The 17,549-nt window shown below is 45.2% G+C and overlaps 1 protein-coding gene across 2 annotated transcripts; it reads right to left on the reverse strand.

The window, feature by feature from the left end:
* Positions 1–3,720: 3,720 nt before the first annotated feature.
* LOC130602789 (3 beta-hydroxysteroid dehydrogenase/Delta 5-->4-isomerase-like) lies at positions 3,721–12,979 on the reverse strand. Of its 2 annotated transcripts, none has more exons than XM_057416011.1 (4): positions 12,936–12,979; positions 12,454–12,676; positions 9,167–9,331; positions 3,721–5,694 (listed from the first exon to the last, which is right to left on the reverse strand). In XM_057416011.1, exons 2-4 carry the CDS (start codon positions 12,605–12,607, stop codon positions 4,880–4,882), a joined length of 1,134 nt encoding a protein of 377 aa, XP_057271994.1. In that variant the 5' UTR covers positions 12,608–12,676; positions 12,936–12,979; the 3' UTR covers positions 3,721–4,879. The 2 variants fall into 2 exon arrangements, with proteins under 2 accessions (XP_057271994.1, XP_057271995.1); XM_057416012.1 differs by having other exon boundaries at positions 12,941–12,969.
* Positions 12,980–17,549: the final 4,570 nt, after the last annotated feature.

Below are 17,549 nucleotides of genomic sequence, written 5' to 3' on the forward strand. Positions count from 1 at the left end.
CTGGTGTGTATGAACCATTTCTTATGTCATCAGCATTTACTAGTAGAGCATGTAGAAAGCCCAAGTGCGTGTAAAAATCCAGTGTGCTTTTGGTCCAGTTTAATACAAACCTTAAATACCTAAAGTTGCACGTGGGATTAGTATAAAAATGTACATCTAGCTTCCAATGAAATCATCACATTGAAAAACATGAGGTGCAAGAGTATTTGAGAAAGAAAACAGCTTGTGATGAGAAACTGAAGATGCTCCATTCTGGTAGTTTTTCTAAAAAGAAATAAAAATGAAGGGATGAGGTGATTACAGAGTATGTAAGTACCTTCACTGGGCCGAACATCAGCCTTCCAAAAGCTTTTTATCCTAGTGGAGCAAGCATAGCAAGAATCAAAAGCCAGAAACTGAACCTTGACAAATCTAGACTGTAAGCTATAAATCTGTATTTATAAATACAAAGCCATAAATTTATAAAAGCAAATAAGCTATAAACTTTTAACAGTGAAAAGGCCTAATCACCAAGCAAAGTGATACATTCTTCTTCCCTTGACACCTAGAGATGGGGTCTGGATGCTTTTGTGCATGATACGTTTCAGCTGGGGCCAAGTTACTAGGCTCGTTGGACATAAGGGGATGAAAGTCTCCAGACTACATTATTCAGGCAGTAAGAACTCACCATGCAATTGTCCCTTTAGTCTTGAGAGCTGTTGCAATGATTTTTAAGAGGCTTGGATGACTTTATGAAGAGCATCACTTAGTAATTAATCTGAGGAGAAAGTGCTACAGCATCACTTCTACAGAAAGATCTTAAAACCAGGCTGAAGGAGAAAGTCCTTGAGAAAGGTTATGGGCGAGACCATGGCTTTGGAGTGTTAACCAGCTGGTCAACAAGCTAGGGGAACTCTCCTGTGTATTGAGACCTTAAAACTCCTTGAATCATGTCATCTTTGGCAAAAACTGAGGCACACATATGAAGACTCGCAAAGGCAGATGTATTGTAACTGCCTTTATACAACCGGGTGCTGACCTGAGCCTGAGGTCAAGGCTTCTCCCAAACACCTTCCCTGCCTTGGTGGTGCTGGAGGCAAGGGCAGTGCCAAGGAGGCTGGTGCTCCTCAAGCACTCAAGTTCATCAGGAGATGGGATGAGGGATGGAGGAGTGATCAGGCTAAGAGGTGATTACATGGGATAGCCTATAGAGTGGAGAATATCCTTCCAGCACTGGAAGGATATGATGGTGTGGGAGGTGGTTACTGTTGCTCTGCAGCCTCATTCAGGATCCATTCATTGGTGGTCTCCAGATGGAAAGAGAGGAGCTGTGCATGGCCATTTTCAAGGAGGCTGTAGGAAAAGATCTCCCCAGGAATATCTCCAAAGGCAAGGAATACACCAAATTAATTCAGTATCTCCATAACGTAAAGCCAAGAAATTCAGTTTGGTTTTGAGTTTACAGTCAGAACCAGGTCATCATTAGTTGTCAGGGATTAAGGATGGCAGCAATCCTGAATCCCTGGATGAGGGAGGGGTGTTGCCCTCCAAGTCCAACCTTAAACAAGTGTAGTGAAGGCTCACAGTCTCTAAGTCCTTTTTGTTATCTTGCTATTTTGCTGAGCTTTCATATTAGCTTCTCTTTCATGAAGTTGATGAGTAGGGATGAAGATGATGGTCCCCTGGCAGATGATCCCTAGAACATGAAATACCATGAGACATTACCCGAGGCATTTGAAGATAATGCTTTTCAGAAGTGTAGCAAGGCAGCCCGTGTCAGAAATGCACCAGAGGGACCTCCCTGGGGAGAGGCAATATGACAGCATTCATGCCCTTGAGGGCTTCCATGGTATCCTTCTCCACCCAAAAGATGCTCTAGGAGACAAGCACTCTGGATACAGGAGAAAAACCTTCCATGTGTCCTCTGCAGGAAGTGCTTCCAAACCAAGACAACCCCTGTAAACTTCACCTATGAGCACTGGTGCCTTCCCTTAAAAAAAAATCAGTTATAAGTTCTATAGTGTGATTGAATGAAGGAAGAAACCACTAAGGAGAAGCAAGGTCCCCTGTCACAGTAAGTATGGGTTGCTGATGAGGTGTGAGGAGGGTGACAGGATAGGGACAGAAGTGGGAATAAGCTTCCTGTAAGCAGGAGTAGCTTGTCGTGGAGACTGAAGGAAGGGATGTGATGATAGCAAGAAATAGGGAGGAAGTTCAGCAAAAGAGGAATTCGATACTTAGAAATCTGATTGTTGGGAGCATGGCCCTTGGAGAGATGAAGATGTCCCACCGTCCTACTGAGAAGGCAGAAATGACAAAGTAAGCTCTGGCGGTGGGAGCCTGTATTCATGAAAGGAGTCACTGAACTGCAGAAGAAGAGTTGGTTTATATTTGCTCTGGCAGCGTATGTAGGTATTTTAGGAGCTCTGTTAAACCTGGGCAAAGATGTCCCAGTTTTCTGGTTCGTGTTGTAATATGCCAGCTCTCTGATGTATTAAGTGCTTTCCCCTATTAAATAGCCGCTGTTCTTCTCTTGTTCTCTCCACTCCTTTCCTGCTCTATTTCCATGTGCCCGAATTGTCCTTTCTACTCCTACTTCGATGACAGAGCAGCCGTGGCTGCACCCATCATTACACTGGACTGTAGAATGAAATATCACTAGCCTAGAAAAACAGTGGGTGTTACTGGTTAAACACTTCTTTGTGCTTTTCTAAGCAGGGTTTGATAACCTCCTTCTGCAGTATTTTGTCTTACACAAAAGAGAAAGACCCTTATTCCACCCTGGAGGCAGCGGAGATAACCGTGTATATGTAAGTATATGGAGCTGATCAGTAGCTTTATGAGCAGCACTCAGAGGTCTGTGGATTTTACATACTTGGGAATCTTTCAGAGGCTTATGGCCAGCTCAGAGCCTTCTTCCTAAGAACAGAGTGAAAGCAGGAAACGGGAAGGGAGCGGAGTATGAATGGTGGTGACTGGAGGGACAAAGACTGCAAACAAAAGGCCCAGATGGGGCTGGAAATGGAAACAGAAATGGAGGGAACCCAAGGGGAACCGAGTATGTACAGAGGGGAATGGAAAGGAGCCATTTGGTGAGAAAAAAGCCAACAGTGTAGGGGACTGGAAGGGAAAAGAATGTGAATGGTGAGGCTCAAGGGAAGAAGACATGAACAGAGGGGCTGTAGCTAAGCAGATTTATCACCAGGGAGGTCTAGACAGAATAAGAACATGAAGGGAGAGGAAAAGCACTGATGGAGGGAGCAGGAGAGGAAGAGAGCTCCCATCAGAGGGCAGTAGGACATAGGGTTAGTGCAAGGGGGCTAGACCCTGGAGGTTTGACTTCTGGTGGTGTGAGGGCAGAGGGCAAAGGGGCTGGGGATGGGTCTCTTTCAGGATGGGATAGATTCGTATGCTCACTGATAAGGGAGGAACTCTGATGAAGGTGTTCAGCATGCTGTTTGCTCGGTGGAGCAGGATAGAGATGTTGACGTGGTTCTGTGTGAAAGGATGGCATTCAAAGTATTAGTTTGCTAAGTGTTTACACAGCCATCAGTGGGAGCCTGGAAAACTTATTTCTGGCTCCCCAAAGTACGAGCAGAAGTCCTGGTGGCTGGAGTTCTTCTGCTTCAGATCTCACATACTTCACCCAACATGTTAGTAATGAAAATGGCGATATTTGCACTGGGAGTATCCAATGTCCAGGGCACTGAATAATTGAACACAGACTTTAAGCTGCCAACATCTCTGGAAATGTGATTTATTTACATTAGTACTGAGTCAGATAAAATGTTTCTGTGACACCATCCTGAACAGAACAGAGAAATTCCCATCTTTCAGAGCCGTTCTCAACAAGTGAGCTCTATGTTTAAGAAGCAAACAGAGGATCACATCTATTTATTCAGACAGGTTCTACATTTTTGGTCTGAAAGTCAAGTCACACATTCTGCAGAAACTCATGTGGCCATCAGAAGAGCACAGGGACAGCACCCATGCAGCTATCAGCTGAAGGTAGCCTTTGTTCCCAGCTGAAACCCAGAAATAGTGTGATTTTCTGCTTTCAGCACTGTTAATTTTTCTTCATCGTTCACAATTGCCATGACTCTGCAGCCGAACCTCTTCAGAAACCAAGGTGTTGCCCCGCAGTACTTTTCTCCTCTTCATCTTGTTGAGGCTGTTGTTCTTCTGGGCAGCCAGATCTGTTGCAATATTGGAATTGGTAACGAAGAAAATGAGAATGGATGAGGAAGCCCTCATCTGACCAAATCTCTCCCTTCTCTCTTTCCATACACCATACTAACTAAACCTACATCTCATTTACTTTGTACTTTAGGCCTCGCAATGCTTACAGGGTCCAGATTTGCTCTCAAGTTTGACTGTCAGGTGAATGGCACATGAAACCGGACAACGCTCTTGAAAAAAGCAAGCAAGATTTGTAACAGCTTTTGCAATCAGGTGGCTTCTACCTACTCTGTGTTTGGTGAGGCTGGCAAGAGGTGAGCGCACAGGGTATAGCTAAGTAGTATATATTTGTAAAGTGTAGTCATAGTTCTAGGGTAAATAGTGCTTTACAAAAGCCTTAAAGGTGGCGTGGTGTGAAAAGAAGGGCTGATGTGTTCACACCGTGGATTGTGTGTAGTTGTACTAAAGCGATGTCTTTGTGCTGCACAAGATGTTGGAATGGATATGGCCTGTGCAGTAAGGTCACCCTAGTCAGCCTGTACTCAACAAACAAATGAAAGATTCACTTCTATTTGCCATGGGTTGGGAGGGGGGATGAGGGGGCTGATACACAAAGTCTCCATTTAAACACTTTGAGTTATCTGCTGCTGCTGCTGTTCACTCAGCTCTCCTCTGGCTCAAGGCCCTACGTGTTTAGCCAGGTCTCAGCTCCTCCTAAGACTTAGGCAGCCTTGCTTTTCAAGTACAGCCTTCTCTGGGGGACGATGGAAGCAATCCACTGACCAGTGCTCTGCTTTGCCTCTTCCCATGTGTAGCGGGGCACATAGCCAAAATCATTCCGTGCTTTTCTGTAAGAGAAGGTGAATGGGGTGTTCAGTAGAGTGACCAGGTGACGGTTGGTGGAGGGGATGTATCTGACAAAGGGCCGAAGCAAGAAGCTCACGATCTCCAGTAGCAGAGAGAAGTAATACAGCATTGTCAGAGGCATGGGGAGCTGGGGCTCAATCCCAAACCCTAGGTCCTTGGTAAGCTCGTAATTCAGATCTGCATAGCTTATATGAGGAGTGTCATCCGAGATGTAGTAGAACTGCCCCCTGATGTGCTTGGCTTTCTGCGGGTCTTGCAGGGCTCTGGCTGCCTGCACGTGTGCCCAGGCAATGTTTCCCACATACACGGGGTTCACCAGAGCCTCCTTCCTGGAGAAGCGCAGGTAGACGTTTCTGTTCAACAGACACTTATCCAGATGACCTAGAAGAAATGGGCATCCTTCTCCAAAGATGTACATGGATCTCAGGGCACAGGTCATCAGTGTGCCACCGCCTTTAAGCACCTGGCCATCTGCTTTCAGCACAGAATCTTCTGCCAGTCTCTTACTCTGGGCATAAGGAAATTTTGACACACTCTCATAAGCTGTATCTTCATCACCATTAAAAATTGGGTCACCTTTGCAGTTGGGGCCTGTCACCTCTATAGTACTAGTATATATGAAGTGCTGGATGTTACAGCGGACACATGCCTCCAGCAGTAGCTGTGTACCTTCAAAAGAGAAACATGCAAGTCAGTCTAGAGCCCCCCAAGCTGAAAAAAGTGGGGGGTTTAGGTCAGAAACTGCATCTATGGCCTGAGCTTGGCTAGATCGCCCCTCTCTGCAGCTGGAGATTGGTTGGATTGACTTGGCTTAAGGCAGAGAACCTTCAGAAGTAGTCTCCAAAATCAGCTTTGCCCAGTGCAAGTCTATACACTGTTTAATGGGGTTCAATGCGGGGCTTGAAGAGGGAGATCTTATGAACAATGCACAACACCATGCAATAAAAGAACACAAAGTGCAGTGAGCAAATTGATGCTTGTGTACATATGCCTTGTTTCTCAGCATATTCTGGCTTTTATTTGCAGTAGTACAGGATTTCTTACTTTTAAAATCCTATCACAATGCTTTCATCGAGGGGAGTAGAGGTAAACTGGCAAGTTCAGGGTCTTTCAAATAGCCGAGAGGGTTAAGCTAGGAAAGCACATTTAAGGGGATATAAATACTTGAATAAGTGTCTGCTGATTTAATTGCAAGTAGACTCTTCTTCATCTGAGCTTTGAGGCACAAGTTGCCTCATTTGTTGTGCATGGTGTAAGAGAAATTACGTGTAAAAGGGCCAGTGACTTGTGAACAGAAGATGCAAAGACTTTGGCAAAGGAACATTAAACCCAAATGACTGATATGATATCACAAGTGCATGGCCTAACATCTAGGGGATAAAATCAAACACTAGCAGTGAGGCATAGGAATGATCTAACAAGTCTGCTCAGTCTGTCACAACTCAAGGCAGAACGATGCAGAGCAGGCTAGCGTTGCTAAAGAGAATATAATGAATAAAAGAGGTTCAGAGGAGCAAGGAATATTGGCAGCAAAACATGGACCCATTAATGAGTGGAAAATGCAAGGAATTATTGAACTGAATACTGTTAGGGCACCAAAATTCCATTTTCTAAGCTCGAAAGAGAAAAAGAAAAAGTTTAAGAAACACCAAAGAAGGGCAAAGAAAAAAAGGTTACACGGCCAGGAATAAAATATGAAGGAACCATGCAAGGAACTATGTTTAGGTGACACACAAGCCAGGCTCATCTGGAACATTAATTAACAAAATATATTCTTTTAAAAACTAATAGCTCAGTTCTTGCCATCAATGCTGTTTAAAACGTGAGGGCAAGTAATAAAGTGCAGAAGAGCTAGATAAAATCAAATGAAGCAAACATAAAATTATCTTGACAGTTGGTATCTGTTCAAGATCAAATTCACCCAAATAAAATGTGTTTTATTTGCAGCCCGAAGTTGTATGTGGAAAATGAAAAGGTTCTTACAGTAATGGGAATTTGAGCATCTTCCACATATTCGCACATAATGAAGTAAATCTGCCATGGAGCAGGTCTCCGAGTGTTGCTTGAAGCGAAGCCCTTCTGGCTGAGGTTCTGATTCACACAGGGTACTTTTATTTGGATTATATTCAATTATTTTCTTAATTCCCTTCCAACCTAAAAATTCACTCCCCTTCTGCAAAGCTATTTTTGCACTGAGGCCTCACACGTGTGTGGTGTGTGAGGCAGAGGAAAGCCCTGCATCACAACGAGTTGTGCTTGTTTGCTTCTGTTCTGGGTTGTGAACATTGACAGCTGATTTCTTGACACATTTGTGTTACAAAAGTTTTGTTTTCTAGGAGAACCAAAACATTTTTGCTGCAAGTCTATGTAGTACATAGTGTCTTGGCTGGTCAGAAAGGCAGAACATCAGAATGGAAATGGAGGCAACGAGGGAAGAGGACAGCAGCATTTACTGACTGATCTTAGGGTCAGTTGTCTCTAGGAGCAGGTCTGGTGTGTGCTTTCGTTCTACCGAGTGTTATCAGCTAACCCTCACTGGCCCAGTGGGCTTTACTTCATCCACAGGTACACTCCATGTGGGGAGATCTGAAGGGTTTATGTAAACCTAGATACTTTGTGCTGAAGCCTAAACCTGCCAAAAGAAATGATGGAGCACACTCAAACAGCTCTGACTCTAGCTCAGAGCTAGAGAGCTTTCTGCTTTAGGGACATTTTAATATTTGTCTAGGTTTAGGTTGTGGTTTTTGTTTCCCCCATTAGGTTTAGGCAACACATTCTGCTGTGAAAGCCAGATAGTAGCAGAAGTATGTTCATAAAGAAAGACGTTCACAAGTCCTCTTTCTGAGCTACCACCCCAGTATATGTATTTGTCATAGTACCCAATACACAGGTTTACAGGAACTCACCTTTCTGCTCTTCCCTCCTGGCAGGGAGCTAAGAAGCTGCCTGCTGGGCTCTAATTTGTGATGACTGACAGTTTGAGGCTTTGACTGAGCAGAAATGAAAGGGTCTGGAAGCTGAATGTACCGGGTGAAAACAGCCAGAATGCCAAGCTGCTGTTTTCAAGGTGCCTTTAAGAGACAACTCAACTACAAAGAACACCCCCTTGCTATGAACGCTGGTGCCTAGCCAGTATTTGTTATGTGGTGGCTGTAGAATTATGTTGCTTATTTTTCTGTGAAGAAGCCCTGTATCAATGGCAGAGAGGAACAAAGAACCAGGAAAACTACTCACAGAAGTAAGAACATTGTCCTCAGATCTTCACCAAGGAACTGAAGCGGTACAGCCAGGGAGGTCAGCGTGCATGCAAGTTAGGCAGCACCAGTTCATCGAAAGGCACAGAGGGATTTGGGATCACAGGGAGTGAGATGAAGTTGTTCTTTTAAGACATATAAATTTTTTTGGCAGTTGATGCCACATTGCCTAGACAAAACCTTCCCCCTTCTTCTGAGCTGATGGGGAACAGGGGCTCCTTAGTAGAAAGGTAGGTCCCATCACTGGCTGAGAAGTTACTGAAATCCCTTCCTCACACAGCTTTGAGTTTGGTGGGGGATATTTAATGATAAGATCAAGGTGGGAGAGCACCTGCTTCTCTGAACTGCATTCATGCACACACAGACATAACGGTAAAGGCGAGGAAGAGAAAGGGTAGGACGCAGAGAGCCACAGGGGGTGGGATGTTAGCAACACAAGGTTGCTGTAATTGCAGCCAAAGCCTGCAGTGTTTGTAGCAACTGATAAATGTACACAGGCAGGATGCTTCATGGGGAGGGAGAATAAGAACTGTTTTCTCGGATATGCACTGGGATTTCAGAAGGTTAATTGCTTCCAGAAGGGTCCACTGAGCATGGTATTGTGGCTATCCCCACTGAAGGCAGATCTGTGCAGATGTCAGGATGGGCATATGTGAGTGCTGACTAGAGTAAATAATCCTGAATGGAAGACCAGTGCACACTGGGTGTGGAGAGGTCTGTATCTCCATAGGGCTGCACAAAGGCATGCTTTTCACTCACAGGTATGGTGTGCAAGATGTACACGGGTAATCTGGCTCAGAAAACCAGGCCGGGTGCTCCCTCTCCTGAGCAGATGATGATCAAGACACAGTAGACACGGGTTTGGGAAAGCTGCTTCATTCACTTACCTGTCACATTGACTTCCCAGAGCAGCTGCTTCTCTACGAGGCCCAAGGTGTCAATGATGGAAGCCGTGTGGATGACAAGGGAGATGCCCTGACAGGCACGGTGCAGGAACGTCACATCCCGGATGTCCCCTTCCAGGATTTTCACCTCAGTCTTACCCTGGAACTCTGCAAGGGCAGCAGAAAGCAAAGCAAAAGACCTTGCAAGCATCCTCAGAAGAGCTCTGAAGGGAGTGGATATTTTAAGGCTAGCAAAACAGAAGGCATTTTCCAGTGCTATATTGTGCAGTGCTAACTATAGTGCTTTAGAAGTCTATGTTGAATTACCTACCACATTTTTGGAGCCAATATTCACCATGGTTCTTTCTCTTTTGTTGTTTAAAAGAAAACCCTTTCCCACTGCTACCAAGGGCCTGGAGCTTCCTTCAGGTGTGACTGTTCTAAAGTTCACAGCAGGGATAGCTTCACTTGTGCCTGTTCTGGTCACTGCCTCTTTATAGAAGTGATAATCCAAATAAATCAAAGAGCCAGGCACTGCATTCTCCTGTCTTCAAGGTGATGAATGATCTCTCTCCTCCTACAGCATGTGTGAACAGAGCTGTGTTCACACCTATTTTCTGCCCCTTGACCTTGCCCATATTGCAGCTCCTTTAATACATTACTTTCAGTTCTGACGCATCTTTTTTAGGTATCTTGGCCAAGATTTACTGTGCCTCTTCTACATCCAGCTCTGGCTTCATTTCGGTGTCTGTGCTGGGGGGTCATGTTTAGCATGCACATCTTTCTGGTCCGAACCTGAACTCCCAAGGCTGTCCTGAGCTACCTCAACCCTGGCTTGCTTTAACTCCTGCTTTGGAAGCCCTCCCAGGACCCAGTGTGTGTGATCCTGGTGGAGCTCTAGGTCTCAGAGCCATCCCTTCTGCAAGTTTTGCTGTGCAGAAGCATCCTTTAATACAGCCCCAGAACTGCATTGATAAAACTGAGGCAGCAGAGGATGACCTCCTGGAGGCCATGCTGCTCTCCTGGCCCATCTCTGGCCTGGCTGAGGACTTTCTCATCATGTCCTACAGGAGGTGGTGCCATTACAGCAAGCTCTCTGGCCAGCCCCTGCTGTGCTGCACTGGAGGGCTCCCCAGGCATGAGCGAGGAAGTGGCTGCAGCAAAGCAGCATCCTCTGTCTTCTCCCAGCACAATCAAATGCCCGCTGTAGAACCTGATTCATTTATGCAGCTTTTAGCCTCAGCCCTGACTGAAATCATGCTAGTGCTGTGTCACCAGCTCCAGAGCAGGCAGGATTTCATCCCATGTCTTTAATGGAGAAGAGAGACAGCTGCTGGAATCTGGAACTGAGCGGAGTAGCTTTTACAATGGTTTTATCCCATGATCTCTGTAGCATGCTAGAATGTAATCCTGTATTAATTTAACAATTATTCTGAGGCAATAGGCTCAAGGGTCCTTTTTTCTCATCACAGTTGGTCTGATACGTAAAATCTGTGAAACATTTACAAAACTCTTCCTAAACCTAGATTTACTGCCCAGCACGGTCACCCAGTCACTGCCACATGCTTTCTTATGTTCTTTTGTTTTACAGAGTGCATTCATTTCCTAGGGCTCTGTTTCCAGAAGGTTTACACTGACCTCTACTTGCATGGATACAAAAGAGTCAGATTATGGGGCTAGGCTTTTTGTTAAGCACCTGGCAGTTAGATTTGCTCTAATAAACGTCGATCTTTGTACAGCCCTTAGGTTGATGTCCTCCATGAGTAAGGCTTTGCAGGTTGCAATAATCCAAAGGACTGACATACATAGTTCACAATGTAAATGCTCACATGTGGCCCCTTCAGAGTGGCCTCTGTGCCTGGGCAGGAGTTAGAAAAGTGGAGTTTCTGTACATGCAGACCAAAGCTTTCAGGAAAAATTTAAAAGAGATACATCCCTTTTAAAGCTCATTAGAGGCATAGTTGGTATCAGTCACCAGAAATCTGCTGTCTAGCTGCTTTGTGCCTTGTTTGAGCTATCAATTTAAGTTGTGTGTGATATGAGGTAGGAAAGCTGCTCCTCCATTCCACTTTAGACAGCAGAAGTTGTCATGCTAAGTACAGTATAGGCCTAGTTTACTTTACCAGCATCAGCTAGTTGTCAGGAATCAGCAGATTGATCTTGTTTTGCTCTGGGGAAGAGGAAAGCTGCAGGTGATCTTGGAAGCAGGGGGAGGAAAGAAGAAATGATGGACAGAGAGTGGTTTCAGACTGAGATGAACAGCAGAGAGAAACTTGATTTCCATCTGCACAAACCATTGCCCAGGGATCAGAACAAGCATATGTGTAGGGGAGATACCAAATGAATTCATCTCAGGTCTCCATTGCTGCCTACAGTGATTATGAGAAAGTACCCACTGGGAAAGCTGCTTCTACTTCACCAATGGTTTCTGTGCCCTCTGAGCCATAAGCAATGCTCCCTGCTTTCTGTGGGATAGTTTTTGCTTGGAAATGCAATGATTATTCAGTAAGATTCAGTGTCCTGTTGTGAGCAGTGTCTGACTCAGCGGCCAGTCCAGTCAGATTATTTGCCCTGAACTGTCTTTCTCTTTTCTATGTGTTGTTTAAAGTTCAAGCAAACAGCAACGGCTTGTGGGACTTAGCTTAAGTTTCTTAGTGCTGTTTTATAGAGGTCCTAACAGCCATGGGGTAGATGGTGGGAAAAGGCACTCCTCGTGAGAGACCTTCACCTCCCTGGTTAATTGGATGGTCCATTCAAATGCTCTACTTTGTGTATTCATAGGAGAGAATTACAAATTGCATCCTATTTTCATTTGTAAAGGGTAAAGCAATTTATTGGCTTCTTTGGCCTAAGCAAGCTACTGGCTGGTCTACTGCTAGTCTGCCTTTCTGTTTGGAATACAGTGATAAAGGCAAATGAACGTCTGAAACTGAGCAAAAAGCCAGGAGGAAGATTCCCAGAGCAGGAACTTTCTCTCAGCAAAAGTCCTGGGGAAAAGACCCATATTCCTTCTCCTCTACTTTCCGTCTCCTTTGGAGCAGTACTGGATTAGCAGTGCAAAAACACTCAATGCTCAAGCACCAAACGGTCTATAAATGTCTGTTTCTGAAAGATGTTTTATGCCTGATTTCTTTGCTGGTGCGAGAGGAAGGGATAAAGCAAGACTTCCTTGAAATAAAACCTCTACCTGCAAAAACTGGTTTGGATGAGAGGTAAAGGCTTCCAGGCAATCCACACGAGACAACAGCACATACACCCGCAACACACAGCCCTTAAGAGAGGGGACTTACTTCCAAATTCCCCAAGTACTTCCTCACTAAAGGCTTTGTCCAGCAGTCGGATCTCAGCCAGCGCCTCCTCTTCTTCCAGCAGCAAGCGCACAATCCTCTGGCCAAGAAATCCTCCTGCTCCTGTCACCAGGCAGCTTACCCCAGCCAGGGACATTGCTCTGGGCTGCTCCTCGGAGGCAAACTGCCTGCGTCTTGAGCTTCTACCGGCTGGTTCTCCTCCTGCCTGAGGAAATGAACACACGACATCAACCTCTGGAGGCTTTACAGATCAAAGGCTGTTACCAGAAAGAGAGACTCCTGGAAAACAAACCCTCATGCCTGCATTAAACAGCAATTCTTAAAGCATGTCTTACTTTTGCTAGCTATTCCTGTTCAGAAGCAGCCTACACACTTCTCCATGCAAAGAAAAAACTTCACAAACTATTACAAATTAAAGAAACAAATCTGAAAATGTCCCAAATCAACCTCAATGCCAAGCAAACCCCACTAAAGTCTGCTTCAGCCCTTGGTTCCACCTCTCTAGAGCTCAAAAGCCTCTGGGGGAGACTTGCCTGTATTTATATACCACAGAGCAACCCCTTGGTCATTTTGCTTCCCCTCCCTCTCACGTACAAGTGAATGTGGTGTTTCCACCTCCCCCTCTCAAAGAAGAAGGATGCAGCAAGGTCTTGTGTGCCTGGGTCCTTGGAGGGTAAACCTCATGCTGATAATTCCCTGTATCTGGACTTGCTTGTGTAACACAGTGTTAATATGAGGGTAGAGGGCATTACAATCAAATATAAATAACAGGAGTAGCTGTTTATAATGGTTTGAGAAGTGGAATCTGCTGCTGTACTTTTTTGGATACTGGGCTCCCTCATTATAGCATGTGTTTCTTACTTTATACAAGATCGAAAGCTAACCTCTGAGACTTTGTATTTGTTCAGGACACTTGAAGCATTCAAAGTCATGAAAAGGTCTGATGTACCACTAAAATTACAGGAGAAAAACATTCCCCTCTGCAATGTCTGGTGTGAGGGTACCTGGTTAAAGTAAGGCTGGGGCTGGCTGTGCTTTTCCAGCCAGCTGTGTTGTTACCTTTTACATCTCCAAAACATAGGGAAAATGCTCTGGAGTTTCTCCTTAGGGTTTCACTCCAGTTCTAGGAAATCTCTGTTTTCTAGTGTGAGACCAGGGCAGGGCTTAGGTCTTAGCCTGAAGCTCCTAATACCTTCAGTGCCTTCATGGGTCTTTGTGCACTGTCAGGACATGCTGCCTGGGGATGTATTTCCTCTCCCTCTCGCACAGGGTCAGGCAGACATCCCTGCTGAAGCAGGATGATAAACCCGTAGCTGCTTAAGCAGGAAGGGAGTTACAAAGAAGCCCAGCAACGCAGCAACTGAGGCTGAAACCACTGGGAAGGGGATCACTGATTCCAGGCACAGCTGGAATGGATCTCAAAAAATGCTTTGCTTGCACTCACGTGAATAACTGCTAAACTCCCCTTTCTTTAATTCTGTCATGAATTTTGTTCCCTCATTAAAGAGAAAAACTATAGAGGCAGCACCCCCACATTGTTACTTTTTTAGAGCAAAACTGGGCCCACAAGTGACAGAAGAAAGCCAAACCATTTCTGTAGGAGGAGAGAAGCATTCTAGCTGACACAGAAGGCAGAGTTGTGGCAACTGTTTCAATCACAGAGTCCTTGAGAATCCTTTCCTTGCCCCCACAAAGCTTTAAACGATTTGTTATCAGTGCTTCTTTCCTTGGCTTCCCTCAGTGAGAACCTTGACACTGTATGTTCTTATCAGAAGCTGCTGCAAATTAATTGTGAGCAGCGCATGCATTTTGCAAGGGAAAATAACTGACCAAAGCCTGCTGCTGCAACCAGTGTTCTCTGAAACAGGGCTTCCTTTTTACTGGTAGAAAGGGAATGAAATGCCTTAAAGAGGCATTATAAAAACAGGCAATACAACATAGCCTCTTAGGATAGAAAATAGTCTCTTACACCAAGCTTGCTTATTAGAATGGCCAAGTTTAGCAGGAGTAGTGCTTCATATGAGAATATGCGTGGAGACCTCAGAGCAGCCCTACAGTATCTGAAGGGGGCTACAAGGATGCTGGAGAGGGACTCCTTATCAGGGACTGTACTGACAGGACAAGGGATGATGGGTTCAAACTGGAACAGGGGAAGTTTGGGTTAGATATAAGGAAGAAGTTCTTTACTGTGAGGGTGGTGAGGTGCTGGCACAGGCTGCCCAGAGAAGTTGTGAATGCTCCATCCCTGTCAGTGTTCAAGGCCAGGCTGGACAGAGCCATGGGTGACACCATGAGGTGTCCCTGCCCATGGCAGGGGGTTGGAACTGGATGATCCTGAGGTCCTTTCCAACCCTAACTAGTCTATGATTCTATGAGTGCTACAGCAGGGATGGTAGGGTGATTTAGTGCTGGTGTGCTTTTGTCCTCTTTGGCACTACTGGGCCAGGTGCCTGGCTCAGTTTGAGGGAATTTCATACGTTGCTACATAGCAGCCTCCATTTGAACTGCTGCTGCTTGTGGATGTCAGGGATCAGACAGCAGCAGTTTTCTCAGTTCCAGAGCAGACCTGCTGGTGCTTCCTGTGGCCTCACCTAAAGACAGCATTTCCACCCTCTGTTTCTTGTTGACTTTGCCATGTGGGGATGCAGGGTGGTGTGACAGCTCTTCTGTGCCACAAACAAGACTGGCTCTGGTGTTCCCTGAAGGACATAGAGGCGGATGCTGTACACCCCAAAACAGTGTCAATGAGCAACAAGTCCGAAGTCCACCAGACTCCTGAACACCAGGAACCTTGATATACCTACAAGCTAAAGATGCCTACGTGCCTGCAGCTCTAGGAAAGAGGTTGTACTTTGAGATGTCAATTTGGTCAAGCAAAGCTTCTGCCCTTCATGGTGGGAGACACTGTTCCCTCCTGGAAACACTTTCTTCTCTCTTCTGGTTACACATTGCCAAGAGGCAACAAGACTTAAATGATTAACTTTTGGACAGCTGTGCTGAATCAAACTCTGAATAAACACAACTTCGTAGAGTGGGGAACAGTTTTAAGATATTTTAACCAAGGTATGAAGATAACCACCTTAAGAGACCTCAGTGTTTCTATATATTCAAACCTGGCCAAGAAATACTTCCCATTTCAGTAATACCAAAATTCTTCCACTAGAAGGGAGAAAGTGATTGTAAACTTTTCTTATATGATCTTCAAGATCTGAAAACCTTGTAGGATCCTTTGCTATATTAGAGAACACATGAATTGGGCAATCAACTAAAACCATTTAGTCTCATTTTCCCTTTATCATTAGGCAGAGCTGTGGTTCCTCAGCTGAAATTGATGAGTGAATTATGTATTTAAAGGCTGTAGATATTTGCACCATATGCAAAGCAAAATGCTTATATTTGGATCTACTTTTTAGATAAATAGAGTGATTCCCTGGCCCTGCTATGTCCTGCAGAGATGCTGGGAGGCAGCAGGGTTTGATTAGTCCTTAAACTACATGTTTAAGATCTCTTTGGGCAAAATTCTTTTGAAAGATTTGACCTTACTTGAATTTGTGTTAAGGACATTCACAATAACCGAATACAGAAAGCAGGATGGGGGGCATGAAACTGGTACATGTCGGTTTAATCCAGACCATAGAAAACTTTCAGAGTCTTGGAAAAGCTGTAGGATGGCTTTGTTCAATATACTCTCAGCCTGGTCAAACCCTGTGAGCTCTTCTTTTAAGTTCACTCACTAAATAGCTTTATTTTTCTCTTAGAAAATGCTTTTTGCAGCCTTTTCCACAGAGGGAAAGGTACTGCCTCTGCAGCTCCATGGTAGTTGGCCATGGCAACACACCAGTACAGCAGGGTACAGATCTGATGGGTGGCTCTGATTTTATAATTCTTTGATGTCCCCTAGCAATTTAGATTGAAAGGAGGCTCTGGAGGTCTCTGACCCAACCTCTTCTCAAAGCAGCCTCAGATCAGATGAGATTGCTCAGGCCCCTGCCCAGTCAAGCTCTGATTATCACTAGAGATGGGTGTTTAATAAGCCCTCTGTTGCAGTGTCTGACCACCATCATGCTGATTTTTTTCCCACTAATTTCTAGCTGGAATTTTCCTCATTGCAACTTGTGCCCATTACCTTTCACCCTTTTACTGCACACATCCAAGAAGTTGGGCTGCATCTTTCCTGTTTCCTCTGACTCAGTAGTAAAAGACAGCGATGTGATACCCCCTCTCCTTGCCTTTAGCCTTCTCAGGACTGAGCACACCCAGCTGACTCAGTCGCTTGTACATCCTTGAAATCCATCAATGTGTGCAATGTAGCATGATTCCTGAGTCTTATCTGCTGGGCTGTCAGTCTGCCAGCAAGGATTGTTATTACTGGAGCAGAGGGAAGGCCTCAATGTGAAGGCCTCTGAAAGGTCACTACAGACACTGTTATCTCTTTGAGAAATTCAGGTCTAAACAGAGTGAGCCAACAGGGCTCAATCTTCTACCTCGTTAAGGCAAATTGGAAGCAGGGCTTCTACAGAAGGTCACTTCTTGATAACGTGGCTCCTCCAGCACATGGCAGGGAAGTGGGCACTGGGGTGTCTGCCCCACTGTGAGCTGCCTCTTTGCCCCAGAAGTGGTACTCTGCCACAGGGCATGGCTTGCCCTCAGAACCTCACCTGAAGAGAGCTTTATTATTTGCCCCAGGATGCACATGCACAGCTCTGTAGCAGTTCCCCATGGTAGTGATCCCTGCAGCATCACACTCGCACAATCCTGGCCGGCAAAATCTTCCCTGCCTCTTCCTCCCAGGGGCATGCAGAATTAACCATGTGTACAGGCATCAAAATACATGCTGATCTGAAAGGGGAGAAGGGACTAGGAGGATATTCTATATCAAGGGACATAGTTTTCCATGTCTGGCTGTTGCAACAGAGCTTGGGAGTAAGGCCCAATACAGGTAATGCCACAAAACATCTGGTTTAAAGAAAATGTATTAAAGCAAGTAACAATTACTCAAGGTGTTGAAGAACTCGTTGATCTCAGTAAAAGCAAAGGAGAGCCTTTGCAACACGGAGCCTTTCCCTGTCTCCTCCTGC

Source organism: Pezoporus wallicus, unplaced genomic scaffold, assembly GCF_028554395.1.
Source record: "Pezoporus wallicus isolate ANWC-B61680 ecotype Strahan unplaced genomic scaffold, APGP_CSIRO_Pwel_v1 contig_6814, whole genome shotgun sequence".
NCBI lineage: Eukaryota > Metazoa > Chordata > Aves > Psittaciformes > Psittacidae > Pezoporus > Pezoporus wallicus.